We start from the raw sequence: 18,587 nt of genomic DNA, 5'->3' as shown, positions 1-18,587 counted from the left end.
TCGATATAATAGATGGTCTTTGGCAGAGCAAAACTGATTGATCCTGGTCAACAGCATCAATATAACAGAGATTTGCTTCCATCCCTCAACTTGGCCTCGAACCAGGAACCCTCAAAACACATTGATATCAGTCACCCACGAAGCATAGCTATCTATCGCTCCACAAAAGCCACCGCCCGTACAGGGTTAACGTAAACAACTACTTCAGTCTCAGAGCGAGTGACGTCGCCGATTAAACGCTACTAGCGCGCACAGCTAACTAGCTAGACATTTCACATCGGTTATAATATGTCATTTCAACAAAAGGTTAAGCCAAATTGGACAAGTTAATGAGCTCATGCGCTATGTGGGGAGCATGAATTCCATTGCAGTAGATGGTGATAGGTGGCTGGATGTTGAGGTATAGACTAGTGTTGTCAACAGCGTAGAAGGACCGGAAAAAACCGAGAACGCTCGCTCGAGCTCTTGCAAAAATAATGAATAGATAGCGGAAGAGAATCGAGGAAGAATTCTCAACTCATCAGGTTTTTAAAAGAGTAGATTACATTCTTGTTGAATTTACTATAACTCACAAATGATGTCGACTAAAAGGACGGTAATAGTGACAGGTAAGTGATTTATGTACCCTATACTATCTTATAGTTTGCTGACAGTTCTCTATAAACTGTTGATTAAAATGAGTTGCCTGACTATTAAAGCTTGGAATGACTTGTATATTGTGTCATCTTGAAAACGACATTGTTCCTCAACTACTGTACAACTACTGACAGTCTACTGTACAGTATTATGCATCTTCATCTTACATTCACAAAGCCTGTCTGTCAGGTTGAAATGTATGAATTGTAATGGTGAGGCAGAGGAGCAAACCAACCTATGACAGACAGATCAAGGCAGAGGCGACAATGTAACGTTAGCCATTTATGGATCGTTGTAGCCATTCAGCCATTTATAGATACATTTTTGCCTTGTCGTGATACTATTGCGATATTATTGTGAATGATGCTGGCTACATTCGTGTTGACAAGAAGCATATTCTTAGCCTACTCTTCTCCGATATAACTTAAATGGAAATTGTAGTATAGTGTCATCTCATCTATAAAACCCATGCATTCACTGGCATATATTGTGTTACAATTGACTGTACGTGTCAGCTGTTGTAATAGGTCATATTTAACTTGATATAACCTTTAGACTTCGAATTAAGATAATAATAATATAATATGCCATTTAGCAGACGCTTTTATCCAAAGCGACTTACAGTCATGCGTGCATACATTTTTTGTGTATGGGTGGTCCCGGGGATTGAACCCACTACCTTGGCGTTACAAACGCCGTGCTCGCCGTGCTCTACCAGCTGAGCTACAGAGGACCAAGATTATTGTGACTTTCATTTAGATAGGCCTAGAGTGATAAGCAGCTATAAAAAAATAGTTTTTATTCTTCGTGTACATTGGTGTATACTGGTGTTACTAGGTGAGGACTTAAAAGACTATCAATATCATCTATCTTTTTTTAAGGGTTTGAACCTTTTGGCGATCACACCGTGAATGCTAGCTGGGTGGCAGTGCAGGTAAGTGAGTTTGTTGCGTGTTCTGTATGGTGCATTATTAAGAGGTCTATTCTTATTGGTAACACCTTACATTGATTTCCACATGAGTAGTAACACAAAATTGTATCACATTTAAGAATAATTACTTTATTGCATAGTAGGGCCTAATGGATATTAGCGTTTCCTGTTAATACACAAGTGGATATTAGCGTTTCATGTTAATACACAAGTGGATATTAGCGTTTCATGTTAATACACAAGTGGATATTAGCGTTTCATGTTAATACACAAGTCGAAATTAGCGTTTCATGTTAATACACAAGTGGATATTAGCGTTTCATGTTAATACACAAGTGGAATAAGGAATGGTCTGCTTTAGCACTTCTGTCATAACAGCAAATGCTTAATTACTTAACAATGAATAAGTAATCACTTTTCACTATTTAACAATGTATGAATACAATGTTGTTACTATAGTAATTAGTGTTATCACAACAGGTGTAAAAGCAACCGGTTTTTACAATCATGAGGCACAACAAATATCTCAAATGGAACAATAAAGCTTTATCGAATTAAATAGGGTTTGTTGTTCCTTACACACTTCCTGTTTCCTCTGTGTACAGGAACTGGAGCGGTTGGGCTTGGGTCAGAGTGTGGATCTATATGTCTGTGAGGTGCCAGTGGAGTACCAGGCAGTTCAGAGTCTACTGCCATTGCTATGGAAACAGCATCAGCCACAGGTAGCCACAGGAAATCACAGCAAATGTCAAGTGTTGTTCCTCACAGTATATTTTTTTACTGCATGGTTAAAGGTATTAGTAATAGTGTTCGGCAGGTGAACCCTTAATGACATGATGTAGAGTCTTTATTGGTATAACTCATTTAACGGTGGCTACATTTAATACACATCCTCTTCTCCATGGGTCAACAGTTGGTGGTCCATGTCGGGGTCTCTGGGATAGCCACCACGGTCACCCTGGAGAAATGTGGCCACAACCACGGCTACAAGCGGGTGGACAACTGCAGCTTCTGTCCAGACTCTCAGTGCTGCATGGACGGTGGTCCTGACTGCATCGATTCAGTCATAGACATGGACCTGGTCTGCAAGAGGGTCAACTCCTCAAGGCTGGGCGTGGCAGTGTCAGTATCAAAGGACGCAGGCCGGTGAGTGCCGTGCTCGACTCTACTCTCATTCAACCTGTCACATGCCACTATTTCTCATAGTTTTTCAATGAAACTACATTAAAGGGATAGTTCACCCAAATTACAAATGTATCCTATCTATGAACGTCAAAATCTTTAATTGTAGCATACTTTATAGGTATTGATAAGATAGTGTTATATAATAATGTGGGTGGTCTATCCCTTTGTAATCTGAAGTTGCCGCTTCAGAAATCCCATTTACCTAAATGGCAAATCCATTGATTCTGATAAAAGCTAATGTCTTCTGTTGTCTCTTTAACCCTAACTTAACCTTTGTCCCGGTCAGATACCTGTGTGACTACACCTACTACACGTCGCTGTACCTGGGGAAGGGCAGGTCAGCGTTTGTGCACGTTCCTCCTCTGGAGAAGCCCTACAGTGCCCAGGACCTAGGCAGAGCCTTGCAGGCCGTAGTGGGGGAGATGCTGGAGCTTGTGGGTCAAGCTGAGGATGATGACCACCACCACGACCACCACCACTGCAGCCACCAGCACCATCAGCACGCTCACTAAAGAATGACTTCTGGTGACCTCTGTCCTCAACTCACTGCTCCTGTCCCCAATTGACAGATAAAGCACTTAAAGCTGGAATCCGTAATTGAAACAAATACAAAACAGAGACCCAGCCTCTGTTTTGGTAAAAAGCTGAGGGATGGGCCTGAAGAAATGTAACCACTTTCAAATTCATAGACAGAGCTATATTCAAGGACCATCCATGATATAGTTTTAACCATGTTTTGAGGCTATACAGAGTTTGTTTACATTTAGTTTGTTTACAAACATTGGAGTACAATAAGCTTATATTTTGGGTTCTGATGGGGTATGAAAGTTGAACTAAGCTCATGAGGCATTTATAAGTTATATTCTTCAAGAATCAATGGTAATATAGCATTAATTTATAAGTCCCGAAATGGATGTAGCAACTAAGGATTCTAGATTTAAGGACAGATAACGCTGATAGCCCTCTCTTTAGTCATTACAATGAGCCCATCCTCCTATAGCTCCTCCCACCAGCCTCCTCTGGTATCCACATATAGTATATCTATGGCTCTGGGTATGGATATTTGACTGTATTTCACAAAGCGACTGTAATGGTCCAATGAACGGTGCTGTAGATGAGAGAATCATCTTTGTATATCCAGTGTGCACTGGTGTGCTTTTAAGCCACATCCTTCTGACAACTGTATGACTGGCTATTTTAAATAGTTCCCTTTTTAGTTCCTTATTCCCCTCACTAATCACTCTCGCTTTGACATAATGGTTAATGTAGCGTGCCATTTCTTGTATCATCTCTAAACATGTGTTTAATATTTGTTGTGAAATTGTACAATATCTGTATATTGTATAGTGTACAATATAAGGACGCAACAATATGTTTTCTTTGATTAATATACTTCAATCATGTGTTATTATCTCAGGTAATTTTTTGCATATACAATCAATATTTGTAATGTGATGAATAATCATATGAAAATGTTTATTTTGTCTTCGGTATCAGTATTCTCTACTTAAGCAATAAGGCCCGAGGAGGTGTGGTATATGGCCAATATACCATGGCTAAGGACTGTTCATAAGCACGACGCATCGCGGAGTGCCTGTACACAGCCCTTAGCCTTGGTAAATTGACAATATACCACAAACCCCCAAGGTGCCTTATTGCTATTATAAACTGGTTACCAACGTAATTAGAGCAGTAAAAATAAATGTTTTGTCATACCCGTGGTATACGGTCTGATGTACCACGGCTGTCAGCCAATCAGCATTCAGGGCTTGAACCACCCAGTTTATAATTCAGAATATGGAACAGGTCTAATGCTGTGATTAAACCACTTAAAGAAAAATGTGCCAATAAGCTTAATCCAGACCAAGTAAAATAACTATTGGTATACCTATAGTAGGCTACTGTATGTGCTCTTCTTCCTATGAATTCATCATTTACATCTATTGCAATTGGAAAGCATTCGATTGAACTTCATCTTACTTACATAATATTATCAGGAAAGAGTAAGCATTTGCGAGACGTCAGGTAACCCAGCGGTTAAGAGAGTTGGGTTAATAACCAAAAGGTTGCTGGTTTGATACCTTGAGCCAACTAGGTAAAAAATCTATCAGTGTGACCCTTGAGCAAGGCATTTAATCCTAACTTCTCCTGTAAGTCTCTCTGGATAACAGCATATGCTAAATGACTGTTCATGATAAACAAATTCTGACTGTAGGCCTAATCAAGGATTGTGAAAAATATTCACCTTATGTGTAAACGTCATGCCATGGACACTCTTTGAATGTGGTTCTGGCTAGAAGGGATCCAGCTTTTGTCAAATTTAACGAGCTTTTATGTGTTCTATGCATTTTGTGCGGTGTGCAAGGTGTTACGTCATTACTTCGAGTGGGAGTTGAGGCTAACGAGGCCGTGTGTTCTCAGTTTATTCATGTACTTAGGTTTTTCGATATTTGTTCGTTTAATTTTGGCAGGAATATCTACACATTGCTGAGTTAGCTATCGAATTTAAAATAGAATTCTGAAATATCACTGTTGGTGGAGAAAATGAGTGTTGAGGCGTACGGGCCGAGCTCGCAGACTCTCACGTTCCTGGACACGGAGGAAGCGGAGTTGCTTGGAGCGGATACCCAGGGTTCGGAGTATGAGTTCACGGATTTTACTCTGCCGAGCCAGACTCAAACAGGCCAAACGCAGAGTCAGTTGGACAACCAGGTTCGTGTAATTTTTGTTGCCTGTTTGGTTTCAAACTAGCGAGTAAAAACTCGCTAACAAGCTATAGGGTATTGTAAATACGGAACCTTGTAGGTAGCTAGCTAGCCAGCCAGCGTGCTAACTAGTTTAGCAGAAGGAGCTATGTAAGCACAGCTAGCACGCTAGTAGCTGTATAGTTACAAAGAAAACACATGCATCTGTCCCAGAGGCCACGCAGCTGGCTAACCAGTTAGCTTAGCTAGCATGTTTACATATAATTTAGCAGTTAGCATGAGCTAATCTGCATGTACTCGTTGTGGGATGGACACCAGGAGTGTCAAGCAGCCTGTCATTTTCTTGATAACGCCATGGCACTGAGTGTAGCATTCTTAAATTCATTATCTGCCTGCTTTACATAGCAGGTATGCTAGCTAGCTGCTGTGAGCTTGCTACAAGTACATTTGATAGTAAATTAGTTAGCTAGCTGTCAAATGCACTTGTAGTTAAAACATTTTTTATCTGTGGTGTCCATTTCCAGGTTATTGACATTATTTTGCCCGCAGCTATTGTCTTGACATTTCCATGTTTTCTCCAGGCGAATGGGCCTGATGGAGTTCTGCAGAATGGGGATGACCCTGTTGTGAAAGCAAGTCAACTTCTTGCAGAGTTGAACTTTGAAGAAGATGAGGAAGACAGCTATTATACTAAAGACCTCCCAGTTCATGCATGCAGGTAATGTTCATAAATAGGTTTGATGCATCGTATAGTGCTGTCTTGCAGATTTTTAAAGAAAAAATAGTTTTCCTACCCATAAAGATTTGACAGTTGTGACATTATCCTTGTTTTGCTTCCCCCAGTTACTGTGGCATTCACGATCCTGCTTGCGTGGTGTATTGCAACACCAGCAAGAAGTGGTTTTGCAATGGACGTGGCAATACGTCTGGCAGGTAAGTTTCAAAGACCAACCAACCCGCTCTTGTCTGTTGTGTAGCTTAAATGTCTACGTGGTAGACTATACACACACATAAAGAGGCACATGTAGACTTGGAGTCCCAAAGGACATTTTATAAATGTTGATACATCTTTTCATATTCTTCTCTCTCAGCCACATTGTGAACCACCTGGTCAGAGCCAAGTCCAAGGAGGTGACTCTGCACAAGGATGGTCCTCTGGGGGAGACGGTGCTGGAGTGCTACAACTGTGGCTGTCGCAACGTCTTCCTCCTGGGCTTCATCCCTGCCAAGGCAGACTCTGTGGTGGTACTGCTTTGCAGGTAAAGCAGATCTATGGTGTTTACTAACCTTCGTTGTACCATTCTGTTTCACAATGATCAGTTGTCATATTTCTCTAAATGTTCTTGGCCCTTTTTAGACCCATAATCCAATTGCTCTTATCATTGAATCAAAGGGATTTTGTAGTAGAGTGCGTTAATGGACGTATTGTTTGTTTTGGTAATGCAGGCAGCCATGTGCCAGTCAGAGCAGTCTGAAGGACATCAACTGGGACAGCTCCCAGTGGCAGCCGCTGATCCAGGACCGCTGCTTCCTGTCCTGGCTGGTTAAGATCCCCTCAGAGCAGGAGCAGCTCCGGGCCCGCCAGATCACCGCCCAGCAGATAAACAAGCTGGAGGAGCTCTGGAAGGTTCATAAGCTACCTTAGTTACCTTATGGTCCTGTGTGGCTCAATTGATAGAGCATGGTGCTAGCAACTCCAGGGCTGTGGGTTCGATTCCCACGGGGGACTAGTACGTGAAAATATATGCACTCACTACTGTAAGTGGCTCTGGATAAGAGCGTCTGCTAAATGACTTAAATGTACATTTAGCATGAGTTAACCCAGCAGCTTACTGTAGGCCAGTGGCCTTTTACTTTGGTCGTGTAGAGCTACTGGCTTTTATTTTGGAATTTTAAATCTCAAACGGAGTAAGCAGCACTCTCTTTATCTATGGCTGTTGTTTGACTGTCTGTCTGGGTGTCTTCAGGAAAACCCCACAGCCACTCTGGAGGACCTGGAGAAGCCCGGCGTGGACGAGGAGCCTCAGCACGTGTTGCTGCGCTATGAGGATGCCTACCAGTACCAGAACATCTTTGGCCCCCTGGTCAAACTGGAGGCCGACTACGATAAGAAACTCAAAGAGTCCCAGGTAAGTTCCGCTGTTTTCTGCTGGAGTGTTCAGGCTAGCTCCTCATGCTTTTGGATGTGAAGGTAAAGGCAGTTTTGTTTTAAATGGTAAATTAATTGCTGTCTTGTCTGTTTGTTTCACAGACCCAAGACAATATAACTGTCAGGTGGGACTTGGGACTCAATAAAAAGCGGATTGCTTATTTCAGCCTTCCCAAGACGGACTCAGGTGGTAATTCATTTTTTGTTCATCAACGTCACAAAGTGTCCACGAGTGGTCCATGTCCATTCCATTCCGGCCACAACCTCCCTCGCATTCTCACTGACGAGCATGCCGGAGTGTCTTATAGTCTGAGTCTGAATGTGTACGATTATGTGTTTGTATGACTAATGTCCTAAAATCTAAAAATTCTAAATTGTGCCTTTCATCAGCTAATTCCCTTGCCCTCGCTTTCCTTCTTTTTTCTACTATTCACTGTGTTTCTGTAGACATGCGCCTGATGCAGGGTGATGAGATTTGCCTGAGGTATAAGGGAGACCTTGCCCCACTCTGGAAAGGCATTGGACATGTCATCAAAGTCCCAGACAGTATCTTTTCTGTTGTTTTTTAATTGTTATGCTCTTATTTTATATTACCGTTTACTCTTCAGTTACTCATTTTATTCAAATTCAAACATTTGATTGGCTATGATTGTCTCTCTGTTTGACTTTGTCCTTTCAGTAGCACCCCAATATCTCTGCATTAGTCTCTGGAAGGAATAGGTGTTTTGTTTGTGTGTAGTCCTTAATCCTGTGACAATAGACTATGGTGATGAGATAGCCATTGAGCTGAGGAGCAGTGCTGGGGCTCCCGTGGAAGTACCACATAACTTCCAGGTTGACTTTGTGTGGAAATCCACCTCCTTTGACCGGTAGGAACCTTCTGACACCAATCGATATGAAACGCAACAAATGGGTTGAGCTCGGTTTGCTTGGCAATGGACTTAACTATTACACACTGTTTCAAACTTTCCTCCAGGATGCAGAGTGCCCTGAAGACCTTTGCCGTGGATGAGACCTCTGTGTCCGGGTACATCTACCACAAGCTGCTGGGTCACGAGGTGGAGGACGTGGTCATCAAGTGTCAGCTGCCCAAACGCTTCACTGCCCAGGGCTTGCCTGACCTCAACCACTCACAGGTGGGTGTTACCAAATGCAGAAGCTATGAGTAGATTTGAGTTATCCCATCTAAAACTATATTTGCTGAATGTTTGGCATTTTAAAATGTGTCATCACAAAGGTGTATGCTGTGAAGACTGTGCTGCAGCGTCCTCTCAGTCTCATCCAGGGGCCCCCTGGCACTGGGAAAACTGTCACCTCCGCCACTGTAGTGTATCACCTGGCCAGACAGGGCAACGGGTAAGATGTGCTCACTTAATAGGGGACACCATATACAGATTTTCTAAATTGACCAACTTAAAGGTTTATAAGCACTTTGTCCATCCCTAACACTAGTTGTGTGTGTCCTCAGGCCTGTGCTGGTGTGCGCTCCCAGTAACATTGCGGTAGACCAGCTGACTGAGAAGATCCACATGTCAGGTCTGAAAGTGGTGAGGCTGTCTGCCAAGAGCAGAGAGGCCATCGACTCCCCTGTGTCCTTCCTGGCTCTGCACAACCAGATCCGCAACATGGACAGGTAACCTGGGACTGCTATCGAGAGAGGAACGGTGTCTTTATCTTATCAGGTGTCCCGCTATCTCAGTAGACAAATGATCGATTCCACTTGAGAACTTGGCTATGGGCAATGAGAGTTGCCTCAGTTTGAAAGCATAGATCCTCAGTTCATGTTCAGAGGCCTTTCCTCTGTCTTGCAGCTTTTCTGAACCTGAACCTGAACCTTCATCATAGGCTACATCATTTCTCCACACTAAAGAGTACTGGTTTGTCAGTTTGTGTTTTTTGTTGTATCTGTGTGCAGTATACCAGAGCTTCAGAAGCTCCAGCAGCTGAAGGACGAGACTGGGGAGCTGTCCTCCTCTGATGAGAAGCGCTACAGGGCCCTGAAGCGCACCGCCGAGAGGGAACTACTCATGGTAACACCTGTCCCTATTCCACACTCTCCCTTAAAACAAAGTCCTAAAAATGACATAATTCCACTGTAAATAAATGTCTACTTCCTCAAGTTGATTATCACTGACCACGTCTCCCATCTCTGCTCCACAGAATGCTGACGTGATCTGCTGTACCTGTGTGGGGGCAGGAGACCCCCGCCTGGCCAAGATGCAGTTCCGCTCAATCCTCATCGATGAGAGCACCCAGGCCACTGAGCCAGAGTGTATGGTGCCTGTCATACTGGGGGCCAAGCAGGTACGTCTCAGGGCAATCTCTAAGAAAAATGATGTCCAGTCAGTTAGCTCCATGACAGGTCCCAACTTCTCCCTCTTTCTCGTACAGAATGTTTATCAAAGGTTGTTGCTGAGGGAAAAGTGCAGTTACATTTATCACCTTGCTCCGGATGTCTGTGCTTGGTTGAATTTGACGTTGTTGCAAGAGCAGAACACTGAGACAGGGGCTAAGTTCTCTGAGATGTGATATGCAAACACTACACCCAATGCTAGTTTCCACACCACACAACATTGGATTTGAATTGGAATGGCCTTTCTATTCATACTAAATCTATGATTTCTCTCTGTTTGTTTCTTTCCAGCTGATCCTGGTGGGAGACCACTGCCAGCTGGGTCCAGTAGTGATGTGTAAAAAGGCAGCCAAGGCAGGCCTGTCCCAGTCCCTGTTTGAGCGTCTGGTGGTGCTGGGCATCAGGCCCATCCGTCTGCAGGTGCAGTACCGTATGCACCCGGCCCTCAGCGCCTTCCCCTCCAACATCTTCTATGAGGGCTCCCTGCAGAACGGAGTCACCGCAGGTAAGTCAGTGAGGAATGGAAGTCGGGGTCAGTGTGTAGACGGGTTGGTTGTTTACCAACAAAACCGACACGTGCGCAACTATGGGGCAGAACAGACTGGGTTGGCTTAGATTGTTGACAACATGTAAACTATATTCAGTTTTCAAATGTTTAACATAAATACATTTGCACAATGAGGACTTGTTGTCGCTCAAATACATCGTTACAGTTGCTGGATAGCTAGCTAGTGAATTTGAGCCATATTAGCATAGACATGACATGAGTCAAGACATGGTATCAATAACAAGATACAACGAGCTGACACGAGCCAACTATGATTTCCAACATGGCAGCTTCTAGTCATTATTGCAAGCGATCTAACCGTTCAAAATCATAACACCACACTTACTACGCGCATCATTTTTGGAACGTTGTCAACCAACCCGTCTATAGAACCTTCATAAACACAGGTGAGGGTGAGCTTGCCCTGCTGATGTGCTTGGCCAGCAAGAGGGGAATGGACTCCCTGTTGTGTACAAACTGGTTGGGTAGTTTAGATAGTCCGTCTCGAAGGACAAAGAAAACAAAACAATCATGTATTTCCTTATAACAGCCAGATTTACTCAGTTTTCACCAGGTTTCAAACACCCAAAACAAAGGTAAAACATGACATTGGCTTCATTTATACTTAAATCTGGATTAACCTTAATGTACATTTTACTAACTCCCTTTCCCCATTTCTATTTTATTTACACAGCTGACCGCATCAAGAAAGGCTTTGACTTCCAGTGGCCACAGCCAGACAAGCCCATGTTCTTCTACGTGACCCTGGGCCAGGAGGAAATCGCAAGCTCTGGAACCTCCTATCTAAACAGGTATTTGACAAACTAAAGCATTTGTCATGTCATTTCAGTGCTTTCGTACACTGACCAAACGGACAGACTCCAGTCATAAAAAGGGCATGTTTTGCTTGTTTCGTGAATTTGCTTTCTTCTCTCTCTCCCGCTGTACAGGACTGAGGCTTCCAACGTGGAGAAGATCACCACCAGGCTGCTGAAGGCTGGGGCCAAGCCTGACCAGATAGGCATCATCACCCCCTACGAGGGCCAGCGGTCCTACCTGGTGCAGTACATGCAGTTTAGTGGCTCCCTCCACACCAAGCTCTACCAGGTACAACACACAGGCTTGGATGTAAAATGTGTGATCAATCTGGTCCGCTGCGGCACTCAAGTCTGTCAGTCATATTCTCACTGTAATGTAGCAGGTTTTAAAGATAATTATAGCTTGTAATGTGAGTCCATAAATATAAATAAACCAGTTTACATTGGTTTAGTAATGTGCTCATGGAATCATTCATCCATTCGAATGTTTTAAGTGAAGGCCAGATGATGACTGGAATGGTGCATGCGTCTATGTTAGCTTATCTAATTGCTTTCCTGTTTCTTGGCTGTCCTTAGGAGGTGGAGATAGCCAGCGTTGATGCGTTCCAGGGCAGAGAGAAGGACTTCATCATCCTGTCCTGTGTCAGAGCCAATGAGCACCAGGGCATCGGCTTCCTCAACGACCCGCGCCGTCTCAACGTGGCTCTCACCAGGGCCAGGTAAACAACACCTGGACCATTCTCTCTGTCTCCTGATGCTCAACAGATAATGAGAAAAATAGTAGCATTATCCTGTCTTTCAAGTTTTGCAAGACTTTGAATATTTGTCTTTGGAATTATGTCAACGTTTTGCTGTGAGGATTTAGAAGTTATCATTACTCGGGCAGTAACAAAGTACTGTCACACTGCAAAGAGTAATTATTTACGTCATATTATTTTCTGTATCTGTGAAGGAAGTGTTTGAAAGGAAGTGTGTCCTATCTGTGTGTGTGTAGGTATGGGGTTATCATTGTGGGCAACCCCAAAGCCCTGTCCAAGCAGCCTCTGTGGAACCACCTGCTCAACTACTACAAGGAGCAGAAGGTTCTGGTGGAGGGACCCCTCAACAACCTGAGAGAGAGCCTCATGCAGTTCAGCAAGCCCCGCAAGCTAGTCAACGCCATCAACCCTGTGAGTCTCGCCCACCCCTTAAACACGTGTGTTGGATTATGTACATGTTTATGTGGTGTTTTACTTTCATGATTTACTTTGGCTGTAGACAGTACACCATTGTTAAAAGAACATGGGCTACTGTGTGTGTGTTACAGTTTACAGACTTACTGAAATGTTTGTTCTATGTGTGGGTTCTTCAGGGGGGCCGTTTCATGAGCACAGCCATGTATGATGCCAGAGAGGCTCTTATTCCTGGATCTGTGTATGACCGCAGCAACACTGGTGAGAGATGACGTCAAACTGTAAACTTGTGTGTCTCTGTACCGGTTTTGCCGTTGTTCAATATGGTCTCTTTGTTTTCCTTCTAGGACGTACATCCAACATGTACTTCCAGACCCACGACCAGATCGGCATGATTGGCCCGGGCCCCATGGCCTCCATGAACATCCCCATCCCCTTCAACCTGGTCATGCCTCCCATGCCCCCGCCAGGCTACCTGGGCCAGGTCAACGGCCCCCAAGCAGGCCGTGGTGGAGGTATGAAGGGTAAGGCGGGCGGCGGAGGGGCGCGAGGTGGGCGCCAGAGGAGCCGTGGCATGGGGAACCACGGCGGGGGCAGCGTGCATCAGGGCCTCATGAGTGGCAGCCAGGCCAGCCAGGACCTGGGCTCCCAGCCCTTCTCCCAGGGACCACTCACCCAGGGCTACATCACCATGAGCCAGCCCTCCCAGATGAGCCAGCCTGGCCTCTCCCAGCCTGAACTCTCTCAGGTAAGGCAGTAGAACGTTTACATTTGTGTCTTATAGCAGACGTTCTTGGTCTGACATAGACATGTACATGCAGGCTAAAAGCTTCTCCTTTGCTGTTTTTCTTACAGGACAGCTACCTTGGCGATGAGTTCAAGTCCCAGATTGACGTGGCCCTCTCCCAAGACTCCACCTACCAAGGGGAAAGAGCCTATCAACATGGTGTGACTGGACTGTCCCAGTACTAGAGTGTAAGAGACTACATTTGAACGTTTTGCTCTATATTCTATGAGCTAAGCCAACAGTTACTGTAAGATGTGTTGTTTAGTAATATCATAATATCAGGTGGAGTAAATGGGATACCAGAAGCTGTTTTAGATCTACTCTTTGTCAGGGTATAAAAGTAATCTTTGTTTTATTTGACTCTTAGGTTGTGGGAAAAGGAGCTAAGCCTGTGCTGAGCTTAGTTCGTCGGCATTTTAATCTGGGTAATATTTAAAAAAAGAACAAACATGGATACCCGTTTTCCACTGCTACAACTGAAGCACCACTGTGTGAAAGCAACAGGAAAGAGACCGAGAGAAACCAACCAATCACAAGAGTGAGAGCAAAATGGGGGTAGAGCTGGACAGACGAGAGAGGAGGAGGGAGAGAGAAGGCGCTGCTCGCACACTGAGAAAAGGAGAAGCAGCATACGCCCGGGTAGCACCGTCGGAGCGACGAGCCCTTCGATGATGAGTCAAGGGGTGAAAGGTCGTGGATCCTCATTGGGGACACAGGAGTCACATCCCTGCCACCTCTCCTCCACACCAAAAGTTTGTTGGCTGAGGACATTGTTCTCGGAGCAGAGAGACTGAGAAGAGGAGTTCTCACACCCCTCCAACCTCACTCTACAAAACCGCCTCCTGCCAGACAGAGAGGGAAAGAAGGGGAGGAAACTCTTGAAGCAGTCAGTCGATTTGGGAAAAATTCTAACCTCAAAGTTGATCCGTGCTCATGCTCTGCATTTGAACATGTTTGAGAGAGAGAAGGAGAGAGGGTTTGGGCAGACCAAAAGTGGTCTTGTTGAATGTCTCAAACGGAATCAAATGGTGCAGGAGCCGGAAGAATACTGACCATTCATCTTTTTCAACTTTGAGTTGGAAAGTTTTCTACATGAGGTCTGTTGTCGCAGATGTTCTGAAACGGAAAGCTGGTGAATTTCACTGGCTTTCCGCTCTGGTCTTTCTGAAGGAAAGTGGTGGAATGGCTCTTGAAACAATTAAAGGAAAACATTATTGTCTCGAGATCTGAAGTGGTGGACTTGAAAGATCTGTAGTTTGCGAGACAAGTTAGAGTTTTTTTCTTAAGTCTATCTTTCTGTAGTAGAGTAAAAAGAACACCATAACCAACTTATTGTAATCACTTGCTCTTTAAAATGACCTCCAAATTATTAGTTTAAAAAGAATCACAGCTCCACATATATGTAATGCCACAAAGAAAGCACTTGTAGAACGCACTTATCTTTTGCATGGCTACATGGCTAATTCATTAATCCACAGTAAGCAGGGAGGTTATCCCTAGAGCCCCAAGTTTAAACATGAAATGATGTATTAAATCATGTTTTCCTTTATTGGTCAGCTACTCATAAGAGGCGTTGCATGGGAACATTAATTTATGTTCAGAGAGGTTATAGACATGAAGTGTGTGAATACTACTGGGATAAGACTCAGTGGAAGTCTGGACCTGACTACTAAGGAAAGTTAGAAGCCTCTGGCAGCTGCTAAATGTAGGTATTCAGTGCCAGCTATCATTGTCCCGTGTGAAAATGATAACTGAATGAAGGATATGAACTCACTTTGAAATAATATAATTTCTGGCCATACCTTGACGAGTTTCTTGACCGACGGGAGGCATTTCTGTCAGTATGTGGCAGAGGATGAGAATAAATATTAGTCCATTTGTATATTGATGTTGTAGACACAGTAGTTAGTTTATATTTAGTGAAAGGGTGTAGATTTGTGTAGCCCCCACCACAGATCTAGTCTCAAACCTGACCCTAGGGAAACTAGTGGGTGCGTTCCTCTGCCCGTTGCTGACGCAGGCCAGATATTACAACGCCTGGATAGATATTTTACGTATCAGCTAACCACATCATATTTATAGCAATCTGGTGCCCGATGACACAGTCGGACGTGGCACGCAACCAATGGTTGATGCATGCAACGTCTGAGCAGGGGAACGCGACCAGTGACTAGGGTCTGGTTTCAATGGTTGCGTTCCCCTGCTCAGACATTGCATGTATCAAGCGTGCCCTGTCATCAACTGTGTCATCGACTGACAGATTTCTATAACATATGATGTGGTTAGCTGATACTTAAAATGCCTATCCAGGCGTTGTAAGATCTGTCAGGAATGCCCCTAATGATGGACACTTTTGGCATAGAGGAACTGTCACTACCTACACTATATACAAATGTATGTGGACAACCCTTCAAATGAGTGGATTTGGCTATTTCAGGCCCACCCATTGCTGACAGGTGTGAAATCGAGCACACAGACATGCAATCTCCATATACAAACATTGGCAGTAGAATGGCCTTACTGAAGAGCTCAGTGACTTTCAACGTGGCAGTTATAGGATGCCACTTTTCCAACAAGTCCGTTCATCACATTTCTGCCCTGCTAGAGCTTCCCCGGTCAAATGTAAGTGCTGTTATTGTGAAGTGGAAACGTCTAGGAGCAACAACGCCTCAGCCGCAAAGTGGTAGGCTACACAAGCTCACAGAACGTGACCGCGGAGTGCTGAAGGGCGTAGCGCGTAAAAATAGTCTCTCCTCGGTTGCAACACTGTCTGTGTTGCAATCGTCTGTCCTCAGTTGCAACACTGAGTTCCAAACTGCCTGTGGAAGCAACATCAGCACAATAACTGTTCATCGGGGAGCTTCATGAAATGGGTTTCCATGGCCGAGCAGCTGCACACAAGCCTAAGATCACCATGCATAGTGCCAACTGTAAAGTTTGGTGGAGGAGGAATAATGGTCTGGGGCTATTTTTCATGGTTCGGGATAGGCCCCTTAGTTCCAGTGAAGGGACATCTTAACGTTACAGCATACAGTGACATTCTAGTCGATTCTGTGCTTCCAACTTTGTTGCAACAGTTTGGGGAAACCCTTTCCTGTTTCAGCATGACAATGCCCCTGTGCACAAAGTGAGGTCCATACAGAAATTGTTTGTCGAGCTCGGTGTGGAAGAACTTGACTGGCCTGCACAGAGCCTTGACCTCAACCCCATCAAACACCTTTGGGATTATTTGGAATTGCGACTGCGAGCCAGGCCTATTCAGTGCCCGACCTCACTAATGCTCTTATGGCTGAATGGAAGCAAGTCCCCGCAGCAATGTTCCAAGGAAACCTTCCCAGAAGAGAGGAAGCTGTTATAGCAGAAAGGGGGTGACCAACTCCATATTAATGCCCATGATTTTGGAATGATGAGCAGGTGTCCACATACTTTTGGTCATGTAGTGTATGTTGATAAGGGGAAAAAATAACATTTTCCGGGTACTCTTCCAACAAACCACGAGGCAGACATGCCAGAATGTCGCGATTCTAAACCAAAGTTTGCAGGCAAAACCTTTGCAGTGGTTTTATTTGAGGTAGTTTATGCAAACTAGCCACTTGCTAAATGCACTCATTAAAAATAAGCTCTGTGATCTCCATCTTGGTAGCTACTATTTTGTATTTTATTTAAGTGGATAAAGTAGTGACGTAGTTCCATTATGCCAAGAGTCCATACTTCAAACCAGACCCTAGTCACTGTGTTGCCTAGGTTCGGGTTTTCGAGACTACCACATAACCCATTTGGGAAAAAAATATTTGATTGCGTGAACCCTTTTTTTCAGTTGAAGTTGACATTTTACTTTCCCCTTTGAATGTCCTTTTTAGTTTTTATGAAACTACCAATACATACATCTTCAAACCTGTAGTAGGCCTACCCTGTCACACATAGAGAAACAATATTGATGTACAGTGCCTTCAGAAAGTATTTATACCTCTTGACTTATTCCACATTTTGTTGTATTTCTATTGTATTTATTAAGGATACCCATTAGTTCCTGTTCCTGATTACAGTTGCCAGGTAACAAGGTAAACAATGGGCCACATGTCATTCCTAGCCTAAATGTGTATTTTTATTTATTAAGGATCCTCAGTTCCTGCCAAGGCAGAAGCTACTCTTCCTGGGGTCCAGCAACATTAAGGCAGTTATATACAATTTGAAATATACATTACATTTCATAACACTTTTCACAACATGTTAAGTGTGTGCCCTCAGGCCACTACTCTACTACCATATATCTACAATACAACGTCCATGTGTACGTGTGTGTAGAGTGCGTCTCTTATTATGTGTGTCTGTGCCTGTGTGTGTCTGCCCTGTTCTGAACAAATTGTAATTTTCCTAAGTCCCTCTTTGTGGCACCTGACCACACGACTGGACAGTAGTCCAGGTGCGACAAAACTAGGGCCTGTAGGACCTGCCTTGTTGATAGTTAAGAAGGCAGAGCAGCACTTTATTATGGACGGACTTCTCCCCAATTTAGCTACTGTTGCATCAACATGTTTTGACCATGACAGTTTACAATCCAGGGTTACTCCAAGCAGTTTAGTCTCCTCAACTTGCTCAATTTCCACATTATTCATTACAAGATTTAGTTGACGTTTAGTGAATGATTTGTCCCAAATACAATGCTTTTAATTTTAGAAATATTTAGGACTAAGTTAATTCAAAATGGATTTAAAAAATGTAAAAATCACCCATCTACACACAATACCCGATAATGACAAAGTGAAAACATGTTTTTTGAAATAATAGCAAATGTATTGAAAATGAAATACAGAAATATCTTATTTACATAAGTATTCACTTATTAATACACGTTAGAATCACCTTTGGTAGTGATTACAGCTGTGAGTCTTTCTGGTTAAGTCTCTTAAGAGCTTTGCACACCTGTATTGTACAACATTTGCATATTCTTCTTTTTAAAATTCTTCAAGCTCTGTCAAGTTGGTTGTTGATCATTGCTAGACAGCCATTTTCGAGTCTTGCCATAGATTTTCAAGCCGATTTAAGTCAAAACTGTAGCTAGACCACACCGGAACATTCAATGACAACTTGGTAAGCAACCCCAGTGTATATTTGGCCTTGTGTTTTAGGTTATTGTCCTGCTGAAAGGTGAATGTGTCTCCCAGTGTCTGTTGGAAAGAAGACTGAACCAGGTTTTCCTCTAGGATTTTGCCTGTTCTTAGCTCTGTTTATTTTTATCCTAAAAAAACTCCCTAATCTTTGCTGATGACAAGCATACCCATAACATGATGCAGCCACCACCAT

The 18,587-nt window shown here is 43.7% G+C and overlaps 2 protein-coding genes across 2 annotated transcripts; both read left to right on the top strand.

The window, feature by feature from the left end:
* The first annotated feature begins 206 nt into the window (after positions 1-206).
* On the top strand, positions 207-4,642 carry LOC311146626 (pyroglutamyl-peptidase 1-like). Its single transcript, XM_084183157.1, has 5 exons — positions 207-608; positions 1,518-1,570; positions 2,173-2,289; positions 2,481-2,713; positions 3,039-4,642. Exons 1-5 carry the CDS (start codon positions 575-577, stop codon positions 3,262-3,264), a joined length of 663 nt encoding a protein of 220 aa, XP_084039283.1. The 5' UTR covers positions 207-574; the 3' UTR covers positions 3,265-4,642.
* A 468-nt stretch (positions 4,643-5,110) lies between these two features.
* On the top strand, positions 5,111-14,605 carry LOC311147103 (regulator of nonsense transcripts 1-like). The gene is made up of 23 exons (XM_084183727.1): positions 5,111-5,464; positions 6,039-6,175; positions 6,301-6,390; positions 6,549-6,716; positions 6,904-7,084; positions 7,425-7,586; positions 7,709-7,796; positions 8,054-8,152; positions 8,367-8,475; positions 8,583-8,742; positions 8,844-8,962; positions 9,075-9,239; positions 9,522-9,636; positions 9,767-9,910; positions 10,251-10,464; positions 11,201-11,318; positions 11,457-11,613; positions 11,901-12,043; positions 12,319-12,493; positions 12,676-12,757; positions 12,844-13,244; positions 13,352-13,471; positions 13,651-14,605. Exons 1-22 carry the CDS (start codon positions 5,297-5,299, stop codon positions 13,466-13,468), a joined length of 3,312 nt encoding a protein of 1,103 aa, XP_084039853.1. The 5' UTR covers positions 5,111-5,296; the 3' UTR covers positions 13,469-13,471; positions 13,651-14,605.
* The last annotated feature ends 3,982 nt before the right edge of the window (positions 14,606-18,587 follow it).

The sequence above is a fragment of the Coregonus lavaretus genome (genome assembly GCF_964263955.1).
Source record: "Coregonus lavaretus genome assembly, chromosome: 19".
Taxonomy (NCBI): domain Eukaryota; kingdom Metazoa; phylum Chordata; class Actinopteri; order Salmoniformes; family Salmonidae; genus Coregonus; species Coregonus lavaretus.
The sequence above is the reverse complement of the archived record's forward strand: the minus strand, read 5'-3'. Positions and strand labels throughout refer to the sequence as shown.